The 20920-nt window shown below is 36.0% G+C and overlaps 1 protein-coding gene across 1 annotated transcript in view; it reads left to right on the plus strand.

Annotated features, from left to right (window-relative positions):
* IFT57 (intraflagellar transport 57) overlaps window positions 1-14836 on the plus strand; it is a 52350-nt gene extending 37514 nt beyond the window's left edge. The window contains exons 7-11 of the mRNA XM_010978403.3: window positions 9149-9220; window positions 10025-10156; window positions 11491-11553; window positions 13386-13452; window positions 14446-14836. Of these exons, the coding sequence (XP_010976705.2) occupies window positions 9149-9220; window positions 10025-10156; window positions 11491-11553; window positions 13386-13452; window positions 14446-14624 (513 nt within the window). The 3' untranslated portion in view covers window positions 14625-14836. The remainder of the gene's footprint in view (window positions 1-9148; window positions 9221-10024; window positions 10157-11490; window positions 11554-13385; window positions 13453-14445) is intronic.
* The last annotated feature ends 6084 nt before the right edge of the window (window positions 14837-20920 follow it).

The following is a 20920-nucleotide window of genomic DNA, read 5'->3' on the forward strand; positions in this document are numbered from 1 at the left end:
TTATCCTGCAAACTGATAGATATTTTTCATTAAGAAAATAATTTAATTTCATGAAAAAGTTATTTAATTTAATGGACAGTTTCTCTTTCTCTCTCTCTCTCTCTCTCTCTCACACACACACACACACACACACACACACACACACACAAATACATATATAAATGTGAGCAGTAATGAAGCTGAAAATTAATATAACAATTAAAACAAGAAGAGATTGCAAAGCTGCTTGTGCAAAGTGGCAAAAACAGAGAATACAGAAAATGTTCTGTCATTAGAGAGGGAGTATTCTGGGTGGAGGAAGAAAATAATTCACTCTCACATCCTTGCAGAAAGCATGATAAATTATTGACCTGTCCCGGAAATATTTGCTACAGTGAACTCAGACATATGCAGCTCCTTCTATCAAGCAGTCTTCCCTGCCTCTTTCACTTCACCTGACTTCCTGCCTTCATATTTCCAATTTTATTATTGACCGCGGATGAAGCATTAAACATGTCACAGGAACGTCAGTATTCCACATTAAAATCTTGAGACTGATCACTTTGGGACTCCAGCTCACACTTGGCCCTAGCTTTCTACCACTGCAGCTACAGTTATCATTTCAATAACTAGGTCTGTCTCCTTATGGTAAAACAGAGTTGAATTGTCCAGATCTCCTTACAAGCAAACACTTGCTGCCCAGCCACAGTGAGTGCGGTCAGCAGACAACCTCCAGCTGTCTGCTCCTCAGAGAGCTGCCCAACCCAAGGTCATGCCCCTCCAGAGTAGCCCGCATCTGGCTTATGTGAGTTGTTTATAGTTTTCAACTAACATATGTAATGCTTATTTGAAAATTCTTATATAGGTCTTTTGGTAAACATAAGTACGCACTTCTACTGCAGCTTCTACTAAGAATGGAATTGCTACGTCATGGTGTATGCATATGTTCAGCTTTAGCAGACCCTGCCAAATAGATTTTGAAAGTGGTTATATGAATTTATACTCCTTCTAGCAGTGGATGAGAGTTCCAGTAGCTCCCCATCTTCATCAAACATTCAGTATTGTTTTAGTCTTTTTAATTTTATTCATCATGGTAGGTATGTTGTGATGTCTCACTGTCATTTGATGACTAATGAAGTTGAGCCCCTTTCCATATGTTTATTTGACATTTGGATATTCTCTTTTGTCTTTTGCTATTGGGTTATTTGCTTTTTATTTTGATTTGTAGAAGTTCTTTATATACCCTGGACATGAGACCTTTTCCAAATACATGTATTGCAAATATCTTCTTTAGCTTCCCTTTTCCCTCTTATTGATGTATTTGATAAATGGTGATTTAATCTTAGTATGCTCAAAATGCTCTATTTTAGGGGGAGGGGAGTATGGCTAATATTTATGTTTAAGAATCTTTGCTTCCTCCAGTGCTATGAAGATATTCTCCTGTTTTCTTCTTGACACTGTGTTGTTTTATCTTTAGCATTGAGATCTACAATCCATCTAGCATTTATTCCTGTGTGTAGTATGAGGGTGTGAGGTGTAAGTTAAGATTTATTTGGTTTTCATATGTATATGCAACTGACCAGTTTATTGAAAAGGTTATACTTTTACCAGTACACTACTTTGTCATAAAAAGAGAGCATGTGTGTGTAGGTCTGTATCTGGACACTATTTTATTGCATTGGTCTATTTGTTGCTATCTGATTCTATTGAAAATGATACCTTTTAGATTTTATTTTCTGCTTATTTATTGCTGTTATGTTAAAATAGTTCTCTTTGTGTGTGTATCCATCTCCAGTGAGCTTGCCAAATTCACTTATTTGTTCTGACTGTAGGCATGTAGATTCTTTTGCATTTTCTGTGTATACAATTATATCATCTGCAAATAACATCAGTCTTATTTCTTCCTTTACAAGCCCTATTCCTTTTACTTCCTTTATTTTGCTTGAAATGCTGATTAAAAACCCTCGTCTATGTTGGATGTAAGCGGCATTAGCAGGGGGAAAGCTTTCAGTATTTCAGTTTTACCATTAAGGGTGATGTTAGCTTTATGACTTTTATAAATGTCATAAGGTAGGTTAAGGAATTTCCCTTTTGTTCCTAATTTGCTGAGTTATTATGAATGGATGTTAAGTGTTTTCAAATGGTTTTTTTCTTCATCTATGAAGATGACCATTTGATTTATTTCCTCTTTTTTTTCTTTTGTGTTATGGTGGATTATAATGATTGATTTCTAAAGTATTAAACTAACCTTGCATTTTGGAATAAATGCAGCTTAATCATGTTATATTATATTTTTGTATATTACTGAATTCTATTTGCTGATATTCTGTTGAGGATTTTTATGTCTATGTTTACAAAAGATACTGATCTGTAATACTTCTTGCATTTTAGGTGTCTTGGTCAGGTTTTAGTGTAATGCTGCGCAGTTCTCATGAAACAAGTTGGTAATTGCTTTCTCTTTTTTTTCTGTTCTCTGGTAGAGTTTTATGAGGTGATTGTTATTTCTTTCTTAAATGTTTGAGAAAATTCACTGATAAAGCCATCTAGGTCTGGATAGTTCTTTGTGAGAAAGTTTTTAATTGCATATGTTTATCCCAAAATGTTCTAAATGTATTTTTCATTATACAGTTGATATATAAATATATTCTTATAAAAATTCAAATATTACAGATAAAACTAAAGTCTCCTTTAACCATCACCTCATTGAAATTTTTAGTTATGCTTTACTACATTTCGTCAGGGTGATTATATGCTATGATTTAGTGGTCTGTTGAGTTCAGGCTCTACCACTGACTTGCCTGTGTGAGCTTGGGCAGTCTGCTTTAAAGTAGCTATGTCTCAATTTCCTTATCTTATTTAGTGAAGTATTTAAGGGAATTGTATGTGATGATGTAGGGACAGTGCTTAGCAGAGAGCCTGACATATACTAAGCATTCCTTGAATTTTAACAGTGAGGTTATTATTAGACTTAAAAAGATCTAGAATGGATATGACCATTGAGAGACTGTTCTGTACCCACAGAAGGAGATAGAAAAGGTTTCTGAGTAGCCAAAATAGGTATTACAAAATACCTATTTATGGAAGAGTCCAATGAATTCTCCTTCAGAATTTAGATTTTAGAGATTTTTCACGAGGTTTGTTATCCAGATTGTCCACAGCAGATCAGAAGCAACATACCTACTGTAATATCTGTGTTTTAAGAGAACACCAAGCTAAGAAACATTTAATATACAAACTTGAATTGGAAATTGTCAGAGTTGCTTGTGCTCCTTATTGAAATTGGGTGACAAAGTAAGGAAATGAAAGAGTCGGCTTTGTGTAATAGAAAAGCTCAGTGAGAGAAGGGGCATCAGGTTTCCTAATCATTCTGTGATTGACAGTGTAAAAATCACACAACCTCAATTTGTTATTCAGTCTGTGAAATGGAGGCACATAGGATTTCCTCCCCAGAGTGAGCCTGAAAATCCCTAGAGAAAGTGAATTCAGAGGTGAAACAAAGGCCGAGTAAGAAAAATAGGGTTAGGCACCTTTAATGGACAGAGCCCATGAAAGCCCTTGTAAATATTTTTATATTCACTAAGATAAAACTGCAAAAATAGAACATTGAATTAAGATTTAGTAGGGTGAGGGTATAGCTCAGCAGTAGAGTGCATTCTTAGCATGCACAAGATCCTGGGTTCAGTCCCCAGTACCTTGATTAAATAAATAAGTAAACTAACCTAACTACCCCCCTCCCCCCCAAAAAAAGATTTCATCAATAACCATTCATAACAGAATTGAGGGAGGAACAATAAGAACAGAGGAGAAAGGTAGGTTATACAGCAGAAGTAACATTTTGTGATAGAAAGCAGTTCAAGACCCATCAGAGCCTTGGGGCCCTGCTCCTGCCCTTTGGGAAGGGAGGGGCTGGAGCAAAAGGTGCCCTCGACCTGCCCTCGGACTGCTGGAGTCGGCTGTGCTTTGGCATGGCCTCTTCCTGAGCCCAGGGAAGAACATTCCAGTACACATGTTGGTGCCTTCCTCAGCTTCTCTATATCCAGAGTCCTTTGGCACTCTGCCACTCCACACATAAAGCTCAAACTTGGGTGCAAAAAGACTGAGAGTTTGACATTTTACAAGTTGTAAATTAGTGAAACTTACATACAGATAAAAGTTCCATTTGCCATCCCTGGCTCATGTTCCAGGCTCTCTTTCGCCTGCAGTTTCAGAGAAGCGCTTTGAGCATTGAGTTGGAGATCCAGGCAGAGAAACAAAATGTCTCTGCACATGCAGAGGAAATTGTCTGGGTGGTGTTCTGTTGAAGTAAAACCCAGAGATCCATACAGGTTTCCAGTCGCCTGAACAGCTGCAGCTAGCTCTCGTGCAGTTTGACTTACGATGTAATGTGAATCACCATCTGCAAATAGTCATCATAATTCTCCAGTTTCTGAAAAAGGGAGATATATTATACAGTGCTAAAGAATTTGGAGTGGGGAGGGGGCTATAGTTACAACAGTACCTTTGACAGAGAGAATTACATGTGAGATTTTGTAGGAAAGGATTTTTAAAACTAGGAAGTCTAAAGAAATGATATACTGTATCATTATTAGTTTTCTCATTTCCATAGAGAGAGGAAATGTGCTAGATTAGGTAGAAAACTCACTTCAGTAGAGATGAGAAATGATGCTTAATGGACACACTTAGAGCACTTTGGAACAGGTGACCAGTAAACTGCAGTGATCCATGTGGTCTCACTTGATATATAACAAAAATAATTCTTGGTTTACCTTAGATACTCTTTGGCAGTTCATTTTATCACAAAGAAAAGCAGCATATAATTTGTGGAAAAGGCACTGATATGGGAAAATGCTTTTCACTTTCCAGACATGAAACTTTGGAAAGGTCATTTAACCTATCTGATTCTTATTGTTGTTGTTGTTGTTTTTTCCTAAAAATGATGTATATATAGTCAGTTTTTCTGTATCACAGATAACCCTCAAATCACAGTGGTTTACAATAATAATAACACTTCTATTCTCATTCAAGATACACATCTGCTGATGTGTGGCTCAGCTGAGGCTCTACCCCAGCTGTGTTCCACGTTTCTTATTCTCAGAGCTGAAGGAGAACCCCTATGTGGAGCATGCATATTATCATGGCTGAAAGAAAGGGCAAGAGAGCTGGTGGATGCCTCTTACAGCTTCTGCACAGTCCTGGCCTAGGCCATGTCCTGCCCAAAGGGATTCACATGGCCAAGGCCAGCATCAGTGGAGCAGGGAAGTATACTCCTCCCACAACCAGCCAGCAAATCACATAACCCTCTCATAGGGAAGGATAGAGGGGAAGTGGGGATGAGATGTGAACTCAGTGCTCCAAACCCCTGCGAGTCTCAAATATGGAAAGGTACTTAAAAGTGCATTGTAACCTGATGGGTTCTCTCTTGTGTAAGAATTGCTATCATTAACAGTTCCTTTTACTATTACTTAGAGGATCAAATTCTTACATGTCATTAAAACCTATCAGATCTCCATTCTTACCACAAACCTTTGTAAAGTTTTTAACCATCTCAGTTGTAGTTGTAGTTTTTTTTTTAAGCTATGTATTTTGCCTTTTTATATTCATGTTTTTAAAGCATTACAAGTACAATCGTTTATATTCTATACTGTTAACTCTATTAAAAACCTTTCAAGAATATCCAGGCACCCAGAAGTTTTTGACTGTTTTTTCCCCTCGTGATTAAAAATGACAAAATTCTCTTATAGGAAATTTGGAAAATTTTGGAAGGATGAGGAAGAAATTTAAAACACCAATGTTCAAACCTCTGTCTTAATATACACATACAAATATACACAAATGTTAATTTATACTAAATTGGACATACACTCTTTTGGCAATGTTTTTCCACATTACTATATGTTGTTAACATGCATTTTTACTGGCTGTGAAATGTTTTTTGAAAACATGAATCTAATATTTCAATATACAATATCAATGTATTTAAATGCAATCACATAGAATTATAAAATTCAGTAATAAAACAAACACAAACCCACTGCCCAACTTGAGAACTAGGCCATTACAACCCCCTGGAAGTTACCTATGTGCTGCCCTGCCACTGCCCTCCCCACCCTGGGTAACCATTGTCCTCTGGTTTGTGTATTGGCATTAGCTGCTGCCTCCTCTTCTTCTCTCTCTCTCTCTTTTTTTGGGGGGGTGGTTCATATACGCGTGTATCTCCCAATTGGTATCCTTGCGTTTTGCTTGGTTTTGAGCTCTATAAAAGTGGTATCATACTGCATTATTTTTAGGGATGAAATAAATATTACAAAATTAGTTTAAACTATCCTCTACTGTTAGATATTTAGAGAATCTTCTGCTGTTTTACACTGAATTTATACATTGATCTTTGTATGTATCCCCAATTATTTCCTTGAGAGTAATTTCTAGAGGTGAAATTGCTGGGTTAAAGGTAAGAACGCTTTTAAGGCTTTTTAAAAAATAGTTGTACATCAGGAAATGTGTCCATCTAGAAGATTTGTAATAAAACAAACATTTGAATTTGCCTGGCAGATAATTATAAATCATTACTAGCTTTCCACTTTAGAAGGTAGTAAGAATACACAAATGTTCCAGTGGCTTTATCAGATTAAAAAGTCCAAAACCAGATTCTTCCTCAGTATTTCTGACTCCCTGAAAACTGAGCTGTTCTTGCCACACTGTGATATTACTATCCTCTTAGTTCCTAAGACTAAAAAGCTTAAAGACGCCTTCTCTCTCCTTGCCTGCCTCCACTTCAGCCACCCTACCCTTCCCCTTCGTCAGTGCTCCAGTGCTGCTGGTCCATCCTGCAGTGTCCCTTGAATCCATCCTTCTCTCCCATTCTTACAGGCACTGCTCTAATTAACCCCTGCTAACCTGTCAGGTGGACCATGACACAGCCTCTTAACTGATCTGCTAATCAATCCTTCACCCTGTTACTTTCTCAAAACACAGACTTGTCTTTAAAACTGAAACCAGAAGTCTTTGATAGCTCTCCATTATCTACATGATAAAATCCACACTCTTTAATTAAAGCCCTTGATCTCATTTAACCTAGCTCTCCAGCTTTGTTTTCTTGTGATTCATCCTCCCCACCCCACCCACCCCAAGAGTTTTGTGTGTTATATTCTGGCCAGCTTGGGCTACTTGTTCCCTATTTATTTTCCTGTTTTTCCTTGTTCTTGTTACTCCCTCAGCCTAAATTACCCCTCCTCTCCCCCTCCTTTGTAGCACGTTGAAATGCTGCTCCTGCTTCAGTTTTCCACTGAAATGCCAGCTCCTTCATGGAGTTTAACATCAATGGAAGTCATCATAGTTATACATAGATGAGTCAGGCATGTTTGCTTCTCTCAAAATACTTTAAATGTCAAAACATGAAAAAATATATTTTTTACATTTGCTGGGTGGAAAATAATGCTGGATAGAAAAAGCAGAACACAAACTATTTTAAACACATCAATTACAATAAATTTTAAAACTATATATAATGTATGTATAAATATATGTATATGTTTATACATTTATAAATATACACATATATGTTTGTTTGCTTGTTTACTGACAGAGACCAAAAGGAATACTTGAGCTTGGTGTTTATTAAGCTTCTAAAATTATTTTTGGAATTAAGCAGGATGAGTACTTTTTTAAAAATTTTATATAATGATAGTTATGTTTATTTTCTTTCATAGAGATGCTCGCTTGAGCTTAAGACAGGTTTCTATTTTGAGGCTTAACCATATAAGGTCTAGTTGCAACAGGCCAGCCAGTTGCTCCTCCTCCCTATCTCAGTGTTGACTGGATGGATTGGAGGGGCCTGTTTCCTTGCCGTGTCTGTCTAGCCATAGTCATGGTCAGTGAACTGTCCCCTCAACTGTAAAATGAAGGCGTTGCTCTAGATGACTGTTAAATGGATAAGTAGAGGAGCTTTAAGTTCCTTTCCAAGCTCTCATATTCTGAGATACTTTCTGCTCATGAGACAGAAAAATACTTAAGGATAAAGGAATGTGCTGATTAATTCTCTGCTCCAGTACCTTCACTGGTGTCAAGCAGCCGGCTCCTCCTTTTGTTAACTCTGAACTGCCAAAACATCCTGGGTGGGAATTAGTACATTTGGCTTCTGATCCCAGTGCACCTATCTGTGTGGCTTCGGGTGTCGCTGGGCCTCTGTTTGCCTATCTGTGTGCCCCCTTTCTGTCGCTGGGCCTCTGTTTGCCTATCTGTGCAGTGATAAAGGTCAGGCTAGGTGCTCTTTGGGGTTCTTTGCAGTTTTAATATAATTTTATAATTGGTATAAGTACCCAAGGATTTTTTTTACCCTATAATTACTAGCCCATGTGTCAAATTTAAGAAATCAGTAGAATGGGACTATTCACAAGAGTTTTTCCTTCACAAAATAGTGTAGTTAGCAAAGTGGAGCTTCAAGGTATGAAAACAGGTATGTGTGACTGAAGGGTATCCTGGTTCCATCACTTACATCAGTTCACCTTAATATTTTTTATCTTCTGATGAGTATTTCTTAAGTCTTAAAATTGTTACCTTTAGTAATGTAAACCAAAAAATTTTGAAGATCTCTTGTAGGAAATTAAAATATTGGAGTAGATTTCAAATATGCACACAAATTCAGATCTGTCTACTACAATATATCTCAAATATATGAACTCTAATAATCATTGTAGACTTCCTTTCATGAAAAAGACACCAAAATTCTGAAGAAGAGGGCCCCATTTTAATTTTCAAGGGACAAACTAATATTTGATACATGATACTTGATTCCAGACTTGCTTCTGGCAAACATAATTGTTACTGTTTAAACAAGTATTTCTTTTCCAGTAATTAGAATTTTTTTCATTTTGATGGGTAGTCATAAATATTAACCACCAGCAGTGCAGGGATAATTTATATTCAAATTGTCAGACATCACTCTGTGAACACATAAAATAATTTACATTTATTTAGAACCTTTTATCCTAAAGTGCTCTACAAATATTTCTTTATAATCTGATTGCAGGCTATATATAGGACTCTCCCACCTGAAATGGGTAGCAACTAAAGTAATTAAGATAAAGGATACAACTTCAAAAAAGTAGAGGAAAGAAGGAAATGTAGTTTTTTTTTTTTAATATATGTTCCTATTATGCTCTTATGCCTATAGGATTGGAGAATCCATGTTGACCAAATGCACCAACACAAAAATGGAATTGAATCTGCTCTAAAGGAGACCAAGGTATGTGAATTACTTAAGATGAGTACATGGGTACATTTACTTATCTGTGAAATACCTGTTAAGAGAGAACATGAAAGAAAAAACACCTAATCCTTGCCCTTGAGGAAGTTACTGATTGAATGTACCATATTACATTTCAACAGCCCTGACACTCAACCCACCTAAAGAAAGGTGACTATACAAAATATAATATATATCTAGTATATTACATGTATTAGATATATATAGTATATTTATATATGTATGTATATTAGAATCATTTCATCATTCTTTCCTCTCTGACTCTCAGTAGGTTTAACAGAACATGAGGCCAGCAATCCCTAGAATCTGCAGCTTCCCAGGCTTGCTGCCCTGCCAAAAATAGGGACTTGGAGGATACCACAAAGAAGCAAAGCTGGAGTGAGAAGTTACAGGTCCCAGGCTAGAGCTATAAGTTTAATGATCTACTTCCAACTAGAATATTCCCAGTCATCTTTGAATTTTGCCACAAGAAAATCATCTTATTCCCTTATCTACTTTGATTGTGAACTTTATATAAAGCAGATTCCACTCACATACATTTTAGATTTGCATAAGGACAACTAAATTGACTAACACTACCAGGTGCTTTTTATTTTAACATTCTGCAAAGTGTGACGAAAATAATTCTCATTATAGCCTTGTCACTGAAAATTTCAAACTATCTTTTCATTTGTGGTTGAGAATTTGTGGGATGGATTGAGGTAGATTTAACCCATTTTAAACTACTTTTGAAAAATATATTTGTGACTTCTTTTGTCTACTAAAATTTCATGAAATTTTTAGGGATTTTTGGACAAACTTCATAATGAAATCAGTAGGACTCTGGAAAAGATTGGCAGCCGAGAAAAGTACATCAACAATCAGCTGGAGCACTTGGTTCAAGAATATCGTGCAGCACAAGCCCAGCTGAGTGAGGTGAGGGAAGAATGGTATTCAGGGATTCATTCCAATTAATGACCCTAAGCTTGACACACAGCACTTTTCATTTGAGAATCATGCAGTGCTTTTCACAAACAGCAACACATTGGTTCTCTGCCCACTTTAGGAAGCCAAGTGAGGCAATGGAATTTCTCGTCTCCATTTTACATGTAATAGAAATTACCTCCTAGAAGTCTTTAAATGCGTTCTTCACTTGATTTAAGTAAAGGAAGGCATATATGGTTGAGGAACATAGAACAGGAACAGTGTGTCAGGACACCTGGTTGTGTTTGCAAGCCTGCTGTTAATTTACTGCTGTGAGTAGGAGGAAGTAGAATAGTATGCATTTACATGTGTCAGGGAGAAAAGACATCCTTGCCACAGAGGCTCACAACCACATAGTAAGGAATATGAAAGCAAGACACATTCAAAGACAAGTAGTTTAATTAATTAAATGAGCAAATTTTTTAATCCTTTCAAAGTTTTAGAATTTCAACCAAAAATAAAATAAAACCTTCAGCTTTTGAAAGTAGCAGTGCTTTGTTCCTGCAGTAGCGAGCTAAAGCTTTCCTTTGGGGTTTATGCCCCCTCTTTCCTGATGTGGAGGAAGACTAGTAAGAATACTTGCAAATGTCAGTTGAAAGCATATTTTTTCTTTCAGCAGACAAGGTTAGAAAGAGAAAAAAATTGAAATAAACTTGAGATACTTCCGTACTTTCAGAAGCTCTCAAAGACCAAGCAGAAAGTAACCTTCACTGTTTTATTGTGATTTGTTTAATTATACATATACACATCTATTCATGAATACTTTTTAAATACTGTAAGAATTCTCTGATTAAAGCCACCCTGTATCTCTCAAGCATTGATATTAAATAATTGATTGTTAAATTAGTTCCCAAGAACATATTGCAGACTGTCATACTGTTTGTAATCCTTATTAATTACTGATTCTGCTGCTCTATTATGATTGATTTTTTAGAACTGCTTTTGTCTGCATAGCACGCAGATTAGATCGACCAAGAGCCACTGTCTAAACTGTTTAGGAATGGCTGAGGACAGTTTTTATTGTGAACCACGCCCATGTGAGTCACACAGTCATTATATGAAGGTTAAGGCAGTTCATCATTGTATAGTGCTTTGGTTAAATCCATAGTGCCTATTAGGGACATAAAATAGCTACCGTTAAATGTCACTTTTCACAAATGTACTCACAGACGAGGAGGGGGGTTGTCATAAAATGATATGTAGAAATTGCAAACACAAGGAGGTCATATTTAAGTAATCTGCTTCTGTTTTGAACTTGCCATTAAACAAAATGTTTTCTCCCTCAGGCAAGGGAGCGTTACCAGCAGGGAAACGGCGGAGTGACTGAAAGGACCAGACTCCTGTCTGAGGTACACACTGTGTGCTCTCCCGAATTCTCACCTGACAGCTGGGCCCTGCTATTCAAGCCATGGATGGTTTAATGCTGCTTCAGCCGGGGGTGGTTTATTTTAGTAATTGCTTCCATTTCTCTAAATCCTTTTCTTTAGAAGAAAATCCCTAAATTTTCTTATCAATACATCAATTATGTATTTATATACTGCTTGCTTCCACAAAATGCCTGAAGTTGTTTTACTAAGTGTTACATAAAACATGCTGATAATATTAGCACATTTCTAACCTTTAATCTTTTAAAAAATGTAATAATTATAATTAATACATAGAAGAGTAGGTAAAGCACTGACTTAAATCTTTATAATAAATTTTTATGTTAGTCTGTGAGATATAAGATTTGTTTTTAGTGGTTGTTGTTAATAACTTGTGTGTGATCCTGAATAGTTCTCTGTCCACAAATTGGGAGTGGCTTGTAACCCTTTCCCTTCTAAATACTTACGGCATATTCACCTATATTGTCATATTTAGTTTCATCACCTTGTATGAGATGTAAGACTTAATATATGACCTATTATATTAACAGTATATATTATATATTAGGTCTTACCTATGTATATGTATATATGTGTATATATACATATATATAAAAAACTAATATATATTCCCATTTTTCATTTAAGAGCTAAGAGGTTAAAAAAAAAAAACCTAACAACAAGGTCACTAACAAATGTGGGACTAAAATCCAAGATTATCTTTGGTTACAATCAAGTATAATTGTCACAAACTATTCTATATAACAGAATTAAGCTTCTTTTATGGAGATTATTTGAGGAATAGTTACTTTAAAATACTAAAAATATAACTTTAGAAATATTTAGACTCTAATCCTGTGGTGCCTCTAGCTAGATAAAACATTATACAGAAGTAAAGAGCGCACTTACGTTAGGTAAATTAACACTTGAAGGGAGTCCAGGGAACCATTTAGTTCTTTCGGAGTACGTAGTTATCCCCGGTTGTAACATTTCAGGTGCCGGAAAAAAATTAATTTGCTTTACTTGGATGAGCACTTTATTCCCAAGGAAGTTTTTACTCACCAGGATGATAAAAATAAAGCTGACTAAGTTAAAATAATTATGGCTTAGTTCTAGATCATATGAAAATTTTTCATTTTTTTAAAGATGTTATTTTCTACCTGTATTAATGCTAGTTTGGAATTTTGCTAATATTGGAGGCTCTAGTAGTTTAATTTTGACTATGACGTGGAGTACAGATAAGAGCCAATGTAAAGGCATAGTACGCCTCTTAGAGCTCATGGTTTTTTAGATAAAGCAGTTAGAATATTTTTATATATAGCCATATGGCATAAATGCTATTTTTAGTGTCTTATAGAGGAAAAGGTATATTCTCTTATAAAACTGCAATATTAAGAAAGATGCCTAGTAAAAACCTTTAGAAATCAAAAATCTTTTTAGGATGTTTATGCTATTTTAATCAATAGCTGATCATTAGAGACTGGCATGGCAGCTGCCGTGAGATAACTGCAGGGCTTCAGTGCCTGGTGCCTAAAAAAACTTAGATCGTTTTTATTCTACAATGTTACAACCTGAGAAGGTTAATGTGAAAGTGATTTGGTGAAGTTTAACAACAGGCGCACTCTCGGAAGGTAAAAAGCTCTGTGTCCCTGCATGCACATCCTGTTAATTCAAATTATGTCCAGGATACTGCTAACGTCTCTCTATCCCTTTATGTATGTGTTATATCTGAATTAATTTTCTTAATACATCATTCAAGAATTTTGAAAGTTTATTAAAATCCAGGGCGGATGAAAACTTTTTTTTTCCAATAAAAGGTTACAGAAGAGCTAGAAAAGGTAAAACAAGAAATGGAAGAAAAAGGCAGCAGTATGACTGATGGTGGTAAGTAGACACTCATTGTAAGGAGAAAATGAGCAAAAGAAGAATATCTCTTTTAAGAAATACATTATTTAACTTAATAAATAGGAAGTCTACTTTTTAAAATGAGTATGTTTGAGGGAAAGGTACGTGGTACAAAAATGATGTCTGAAAACCAGTAAACTGCTCTTCTTATAAATGAGCTGAGAAGAGTCATAATGTTTTTACTATCATTTTGGATTTTTTAAAATTCAAACTGTATTAATCCAGAAAGAGTGGGAAACATTTAAATATGTACTTCGTTATGCCAATTTAAAAGTAATATTTTGTTCTGTTTCCATCAAGTGAGCATTATTATTCCATTTTATGTACAGAAAGAACTCTAAGTATATGCCCAAATGGCACAAAGGCAGTGATGTGACAACCTTTTTTTTTCCCCTTCCCCTGTAGACCTGACTGTGCAAGGGTCAAATAGGGAAGAATTAGTAATTGTGTAGTAAACATCTCCATCGTGAGCTACTTACCTTGGCATGGCCCAGTGGTGACTGCCTAAGGCCATTCTATGCTCTGGAAAGTGTTTCTAGAGCTCTAATGGTGTATACTGAGGGATCTTTCAAAAGGCGATGTATAGGAGGTTTGCGGTATGTTTGAATGAGCCCATTAGCTATGTCTCAAAGGTATTTCTTCCTTCCCTTTCTCTCCGCTGTATCCCCTTTTCCTTCAAACAAATATACTAGCCTGTAAAAAAATATTGAAGACATCCTTAAACACTCCTTTAGCTAATCTCCTGGAAAAGAAAGGAAGTTCAGCCTTGGTACATCAAATGCTACATCATTTCCCAGCTTAAAAATCTCAGGTGTTTAAAATGCCACAGCAAAACTGAATGTCACTAAATTGTTGGCTGTGTTTTTAACCCTATTTTTGGCTTAAGACAAAGTGAGGAAAATGTCATACAGTTCTATAATATGCTGATACTCCAAATAAGCATTTTTATTCCACGTTATTTTCATTCTGCAGCTCCTTTGGTGAAGATTAAACAGAGCTTAACGAAGCTGAAGCAAGAAACCATTCAGATGGACATTAGAATCGGTGTTGTGGAACACACATTACTCCAGTCAAAACTGAAGGAGAAGTCCAACATGACTAGGGACATGCATGCAACAGTCATTCCAGAATCTGCAATAGGCTCTTATTAAAGCATCTTTCTTCTTCTAATTAGTTGGTTTTTTATATCAAATTACATTTCTTATTGCATAGATTTCAAAACACAGTTATCGCTCTTCAAGCATGTTGAATGAGTATTTTTTACATATGTATACACATGTTGTATCATAGTGATTATGGATGGTCAAACCCTTTAAAGTGAATATAATATTTAATAAAGTAATTAAAAATTCTCACTTTCAAAGGAGCTTTCACTAATCACTACCTATATTGAAGCCCCCACCTGGTGGCTCACTGTTCTTACTGTTCCATGCGTTTGAGGGGGAGGTACATGATGCAAAGTGTATCTGACCCGTGCTTCCCGCAGGTGCTGCTGCTGTCAGCACATGGAAATGTTTATTTTTTATTAAGTGGCCTCAGATCATAGAAGATATAAAGTCAGTTTTATCAAGAAAGACTCATAATAAGTAATAAACTTCAGGTATTAATAAAGATACTGAAGTTTTTTCTTCTGCTCTTTTGAAAAAGTATAATTTTAGGTAACCATAAAGCTGAGGTGAGGGTAGTTTGGCTTCTTGGAAAGGATCCCCAGCCGTCACTGGCCGTCTCTGGGCGCAGAGGCACTTGTCATCAGAAGGAAGGGGCCAGGCTTGTGTCAAAGGTCTGTGTGCTTTGACACAACGTTGTAAAATGACTGTAACTCAATAAAAAAATGTTTAGAAAAAAAGAAAAAAGATCCATGTGCTGACAGCAGCAGCAACTTTCTAGTCTTTGATTCCTAAGTTGGTCAAATAAGCATTATTAGAGTGACCAGACGTGGAACTGGAGGAAACTGGTGAGAGGAGCTCAAACCAGAAGATAGCCCACATTTATTTTTTGAAAAGGTGGGGGGAGTCCTAATGGTAAATTTTGATAAGAATACTATATATATACATCTGACAACAAAAGTAACAAAATCCCTTTCTCTTTTTTATCCTAATATTTTACTCCCCTCCAATTTCTTTTTTTAAGCCCTTACTTTCTAGACATGTACCCTAAACTATCTTTTTCTTTCCTTCATACTCTTTCTGGTTTAAGATTGAGTTTAGAAAAAAGAATATCAGTATGTGTAAACTACTCTATTGCTCAAGAGGGTGGCAATCAGTAAAATGGTGAATAAGTCGATTTATTTAATTTGTGTTAATAGGTGGTTTGAAAAAGTTCAAAACTTTTCCCTTCTTTTATGGTCATTCGGAGGGGGCAGAGTAGAAAGAATAAAATCTACCTTTGGTCCCACAAGCTAACATTGATTCCCCTGGAACTCATTTGCATAGGTATTGTCATGGCTGAGCAGTTTTTTGATGAAGTCAATCAATGCAGAGAACCCTCCTAGGTAAATCAGGGCTCTCCATAAGATGTACTTTTGCTCAGAAGCGAAGTGCACTCTTCATTTCATGCAAACACAGATAATCTAAGAACTCTTCCAATAAGTGGTGTAAACAACCTATTTTTATTTCCTAAAATAATCCAGTTTTCTCAGGTCGGGTTGGGGGGCCCTCCTCTCTTCCCATAGACCACTGTGAATAACTCTAATACAGAACGTAATATTGAAATTATATTTTCTTCAGTCATCTCTAACAGATTGAGCTGCTTGAGGATAAGGAGAAAGCCTTTTTCATTTCCATATTCCTAGCCAAAGACCTAGCAAACAGGATATGAGTTAGTAAGTGAATGGGGAGTGACTGGTACTATGCAGTTCCAGAATATCTTGTAGCTCCTCTTCTACAGCTGGTGAATTTAGTGACTTCAAGTCTGTGAGTTTTGACACAATTTCAAGACAGTGTTTATAAATGATGGGTACAAGATTGGAATTGGCAGCATCAGTATGAATGTGTGGGTTTTTCATACATATAGATTAATAGGAATATATAAATATAGATACAGAAATACATATACATATATACATGTATTAACTAGTTCTGTCCTCTGAGAGGCTCTAGAAGCAGTGACAGCCCAGTAACAATGAGAAAACCTAGCACTCAGATCTTGGTTTCTAAATTTTCTACTTAAAGGAAAAAAAAAAAAGAAACAGGCTTTTGATTCCTGGACTGGGGCAGGGGAAGCACAAGATGAGCCTGGACAGTCTTACTCTGCCAGAAAGTAAGGAAATGCTCAAAGAATGATAGGGTTATGGCTAAAGTCAGATTGAAGGATATCCTACTAGCCAATCTGGGACAATTTAGCATCAAAATAAATAATTATAGTAATAAATTATAACCCACAGGATAAAACAAGAAACCATGAATCCATACAGATAGAGATCAATGAATCAGTGGCAGAAGAGAAAGGTCTTCCTTACAATAGAATGGCAGCTGAAGTAAAAGGAATACTGTGTTCAGAAATCACCATCTGGCAACTACCATCCAGGCACACCTCACGTGTTGCAGGTTCAGTTTCAGACCGCGGCAATACAGGGAAGGTGACAATAAAGCAAGTCACACAATTCTTGTGGTTTCCAAGTGCATATAAAAGTTATGTTTACAATATTCTGGAGTCTTATGTGTTCAGTAGCATTATGTATTTAAAAACATCATACACGTTTTAATCAAAAACAACTTACTGCTAAAAAATGCTAATGATCATCTGAGGTTTAGTGACTCAGAAGCAACATCAAGATCACTGATCACAGGGCACCATAACAAATATAGTAATAATAATTAAAAGTTTGAAATATTGCAGGAATTACCAGTGTGACACAGAGAACGAAATGAGCAAATGCTGTCAGGAAAGTGGCACCGATATTTCTGGTAATTTGAGCTTGCCTCAGTTTACCCCTTTATTTAGGTTGACAGATGCTAAAACTAGTAAGGTTTAATGAAAACAATATTTACATAATCTCAAAGTAGGTAAGATATTCTATAAAGAGAAAAATTCTATCTTTACAGTAGAGAAACCTGGCAGTGATCAAAAGTTAACATTGCTAGTTGTGCAACTAATAGACATCATGTTTCTCCTGCAAAGAGCACACACTCCTGAAAATGTATGACTTGAATCTAGTCATGAGGAAAGATCAGACAGATCCAGTGGAGGGACATTGTACAATATGACCTGCAATCTTTCAAAAATGTTACAATGGCATGAAAAACAAGACTGAGGAACTGCTCCAAATTAAAGGAGATGAAAGAGACATAATTAAATGCAACAAGTGATTCCAGATGGCTCCTGGGCCCAGTAAAAAACATTTTTATTTGTTAGAAAAGGATATTATTGGGACAGGTAAAATTAGAATAAGATCTATAGACTGGATAATAGTACTAAATCAATGCTAAACTTTCATATTTGTACTGTGGTTGTGTAAAAGAATATCCTTGCTTTTAGCAACACACAAGTATTTGGAGGGAAAGGTCCATCATGTCGGCAGTCTGCTTTCAAATGGTGCAGAGAAAAAGATGTAAATATGCATGTGTGTGTTGGTATATTCATGCACATAGAAAAGGAGAGTGATAAAAAAAATGGTGAATTGTTAACATTTTGGGAATTTGAGAGAAGAATATATAGAAATCCATTGTACATTTTTTACAACTTTTCTATAAATCAAATTATTTCAAAATATAAAGCTAAAAAATGATGGTTCTTGGAAATCATATGCTTTATATAGTAGAAGTTATCCTCACTGAATCAAATGGACAACCAACTTGTTGTAATCATATGACCTGTCCAATAAAACTATATGGCCGGTTGAACATGCCTTAAAACTTATATAATCATTTATTCATTGACCAAGTAGGAACAACTTTTTGATACTTCTAAGGAAGTTTTTTTCTACTGCTGTCTTAATTTATCTAGGTCAGTATTTCCCATGAGATTAAACAAAGTTTCTGTAATGAGTAAATTTGAGAAATGTTAAGTAAGTTTCCTTTTCTTCAGGACTAATTTTCTCCATTGTGACTGTGTGGACAGCAAATGTAGTTCCATTATTTTTTTTCAAATCTAATCACAGACCCTTTTCACCCAGGAACACACTTTAAGAATGCAGATTTAGGTAAATGGGTGTTTAAAAATCAGTAAACAAATTTGAGATTATTTTTCAACCTTTTATTAGAACTGGTAGACCTGTGTAGGAAGTTAAGAAAACATAGCGTCACTCTCTGATTCATAACTCGGCTGTGTGGATGGTAAACAAGCATGGATGGATGCTCTCTGAATGTCAGTAGACTCTGAAGATTTGGGAAACTTCATAGAGAACCTAGGATTAAATGGCCAGATGCCTTTCTTCTTAAAACTCTTTTATGCCAGCCCAAAAGGCTTTTTGTTTTTTCTTTAAAGTAGTTTTCATTATAGCAATCCAATTATAGTAGTTAGCAAGGCCTCCCCTATTTTGTGGTCAAATAGTAACCATTGCTATGACTTTACCTTTTTTAAAACTGAATGTGCCCAACAACCAAATAATAAATCCTAAAATTTTATTTTTGAAAGGATAGAATGACATTTTAAAAGCTAAAAACAATTTTGGATTCACTAGTTTGTTGTTTGGCAAGTTAGAAAAAAAAAAAAATACAGAAGAGAGAGATCAAGAACCATGGTCATCTTACTGTGTTCTAAATAACACATCTCCAGCATCAGATTTCCAGAATTGTGTGCTATTGATACAGATATGCAAAGTTCAAACCTGTGATTTGCTGATTCACCATCCGTGTTTTACTTCAGGCTCGCCTTGGCCTCCTCCAGGTGAGTGTCCTTGCACTCACTGCTCAGTACCAGCAGGACACTTCCCAGGTGGCCCTCAGAGCCCATCCCCTGCTTCTTCCCATCCCTTACTTGAGAAAGCTGTTGGATAGACTTAGTCTTTGGATATAGTCCCTACTCTATGGGTTAGTAGTTAACAACTACTTATCACTTTCTTACCCTGCAAAACATTTTCTAGGCTAGGAAGCTCTGACATTCCTAACTAGTTGGAAATCAAAATCAAAAAGGCAACTTCAAAAAAAAAAAAGAAAGAAAGAAAGAAAGAAACAATTTCCTAGCCCTCTTCTCCCTCAGTTCTCATTTCATTGGTCTTGGGTGTGACCTTGGGTGGTCAGAAATTTTAAAAAGCTCCTCAGGTGACTTTGAGGCAGCTCACCTAAGAACTGCTTTAAGAAACTACCACTTTAGAAATGTTTCCTGGCTACAAGTAAACTGATAAACTATCTTAGATCTGAAAGCATCTTTAAAGAGGATCTCAATTAGTATTTCTTTAAGTGTGGCCTATGAACTCTTAATATTAGCTCCACCTGGATTGATCATTTTACTACATACTCTAGATTATTTAACAAACACTAGCAATTAAGACATACTAATATTAAAAACTGTCACTTAAAAAAATCATAAAACCAAAGCCCAAAAAAGTAAAATGGTCTGCCCACTTAACAAACCAAGATTACAATCTGCACAATTTCCTAAATTATTCTCAACACAGCTTGGAGCAGCTCTGGAGAAACTTCATGTTCACAGCCCCTGCCACCTATCCTGTCCCATCCACATCCCAAAGCAAGATTATACAGTCATGTTTCTATTCATGTCCAATGACTGCTTTTTTCTCTATTCCCTGTATAAAGACTTCTGCATAGAATACTGCATGGTGAGGTCAGACACCTTGATTCCAATCCTAAATCTGCTAGTAATTTTCTGCATGACTTTCAGGATATCACTTATCCTCAGGGTCAATTTTTTTTCTTCTGAAAAGTTAGCACTAGAATATGCTGGATGCTTCTAGTCCTAAGACTGCATGATTTAAAGTTTTAAAAACTTTAACAGGCTCTCCTCCGCTGTTCGTAGTAACTTGCAATGATGTACTAGCTTCTAAGAGCTGATTGTCAGAGATTCAGAAACTTTAAAAGCAATCGTTAAACTGTTGGTAGCTTAAAACCAGCCCATAATGGGAGTATTTACACCACAGAAATAGGAAAACACTAAAAATCATGGCTTTAAAAAGCAAAAAGAAAACAGGACAGAGAGCTGGTTTACCAGCACACCGCTGATAGGTATTATAATGTTCCATAGACCAGAACCAAATGTGGTAAATATACAACAGAATGTTCCACCATATTTTAAGGTAGATGATTATAGTACTAATTGAATTAGACCAGATTTGCAAATTGTTCTCAAAAATCATTAAGTCTCCATAAAGCTACTGAGTGTGTCAGATGTGCATCCCCTGCACCATTTTTTGATATTTTACTGCCTTCCTAACAAAACCCAGTTCCTTTCACTGCTTCTCAAATCAATTGACTGAAGCAGTCCAAGCGTCTTCTTACATGATGGATTCAAAGATCATGCTTGTACAACTAGAAATATGTAGAATGCAGAA

This window comes from Camelus dromedarius, chromosome 2 (assembly GCF_036321535.1).
Source record: "Camelus dromedarius isolate mCamDro1 chromosome 2, mCamDro1.pat, whole genome shotgun sequence".
Taxonomy (NCBI): domain Eukaryota; kingdom Metazoa; phylum Chordata; class Mammalia; order Artiodactyla; family Camelidae; genus Camelus; species Camelus dromedarius.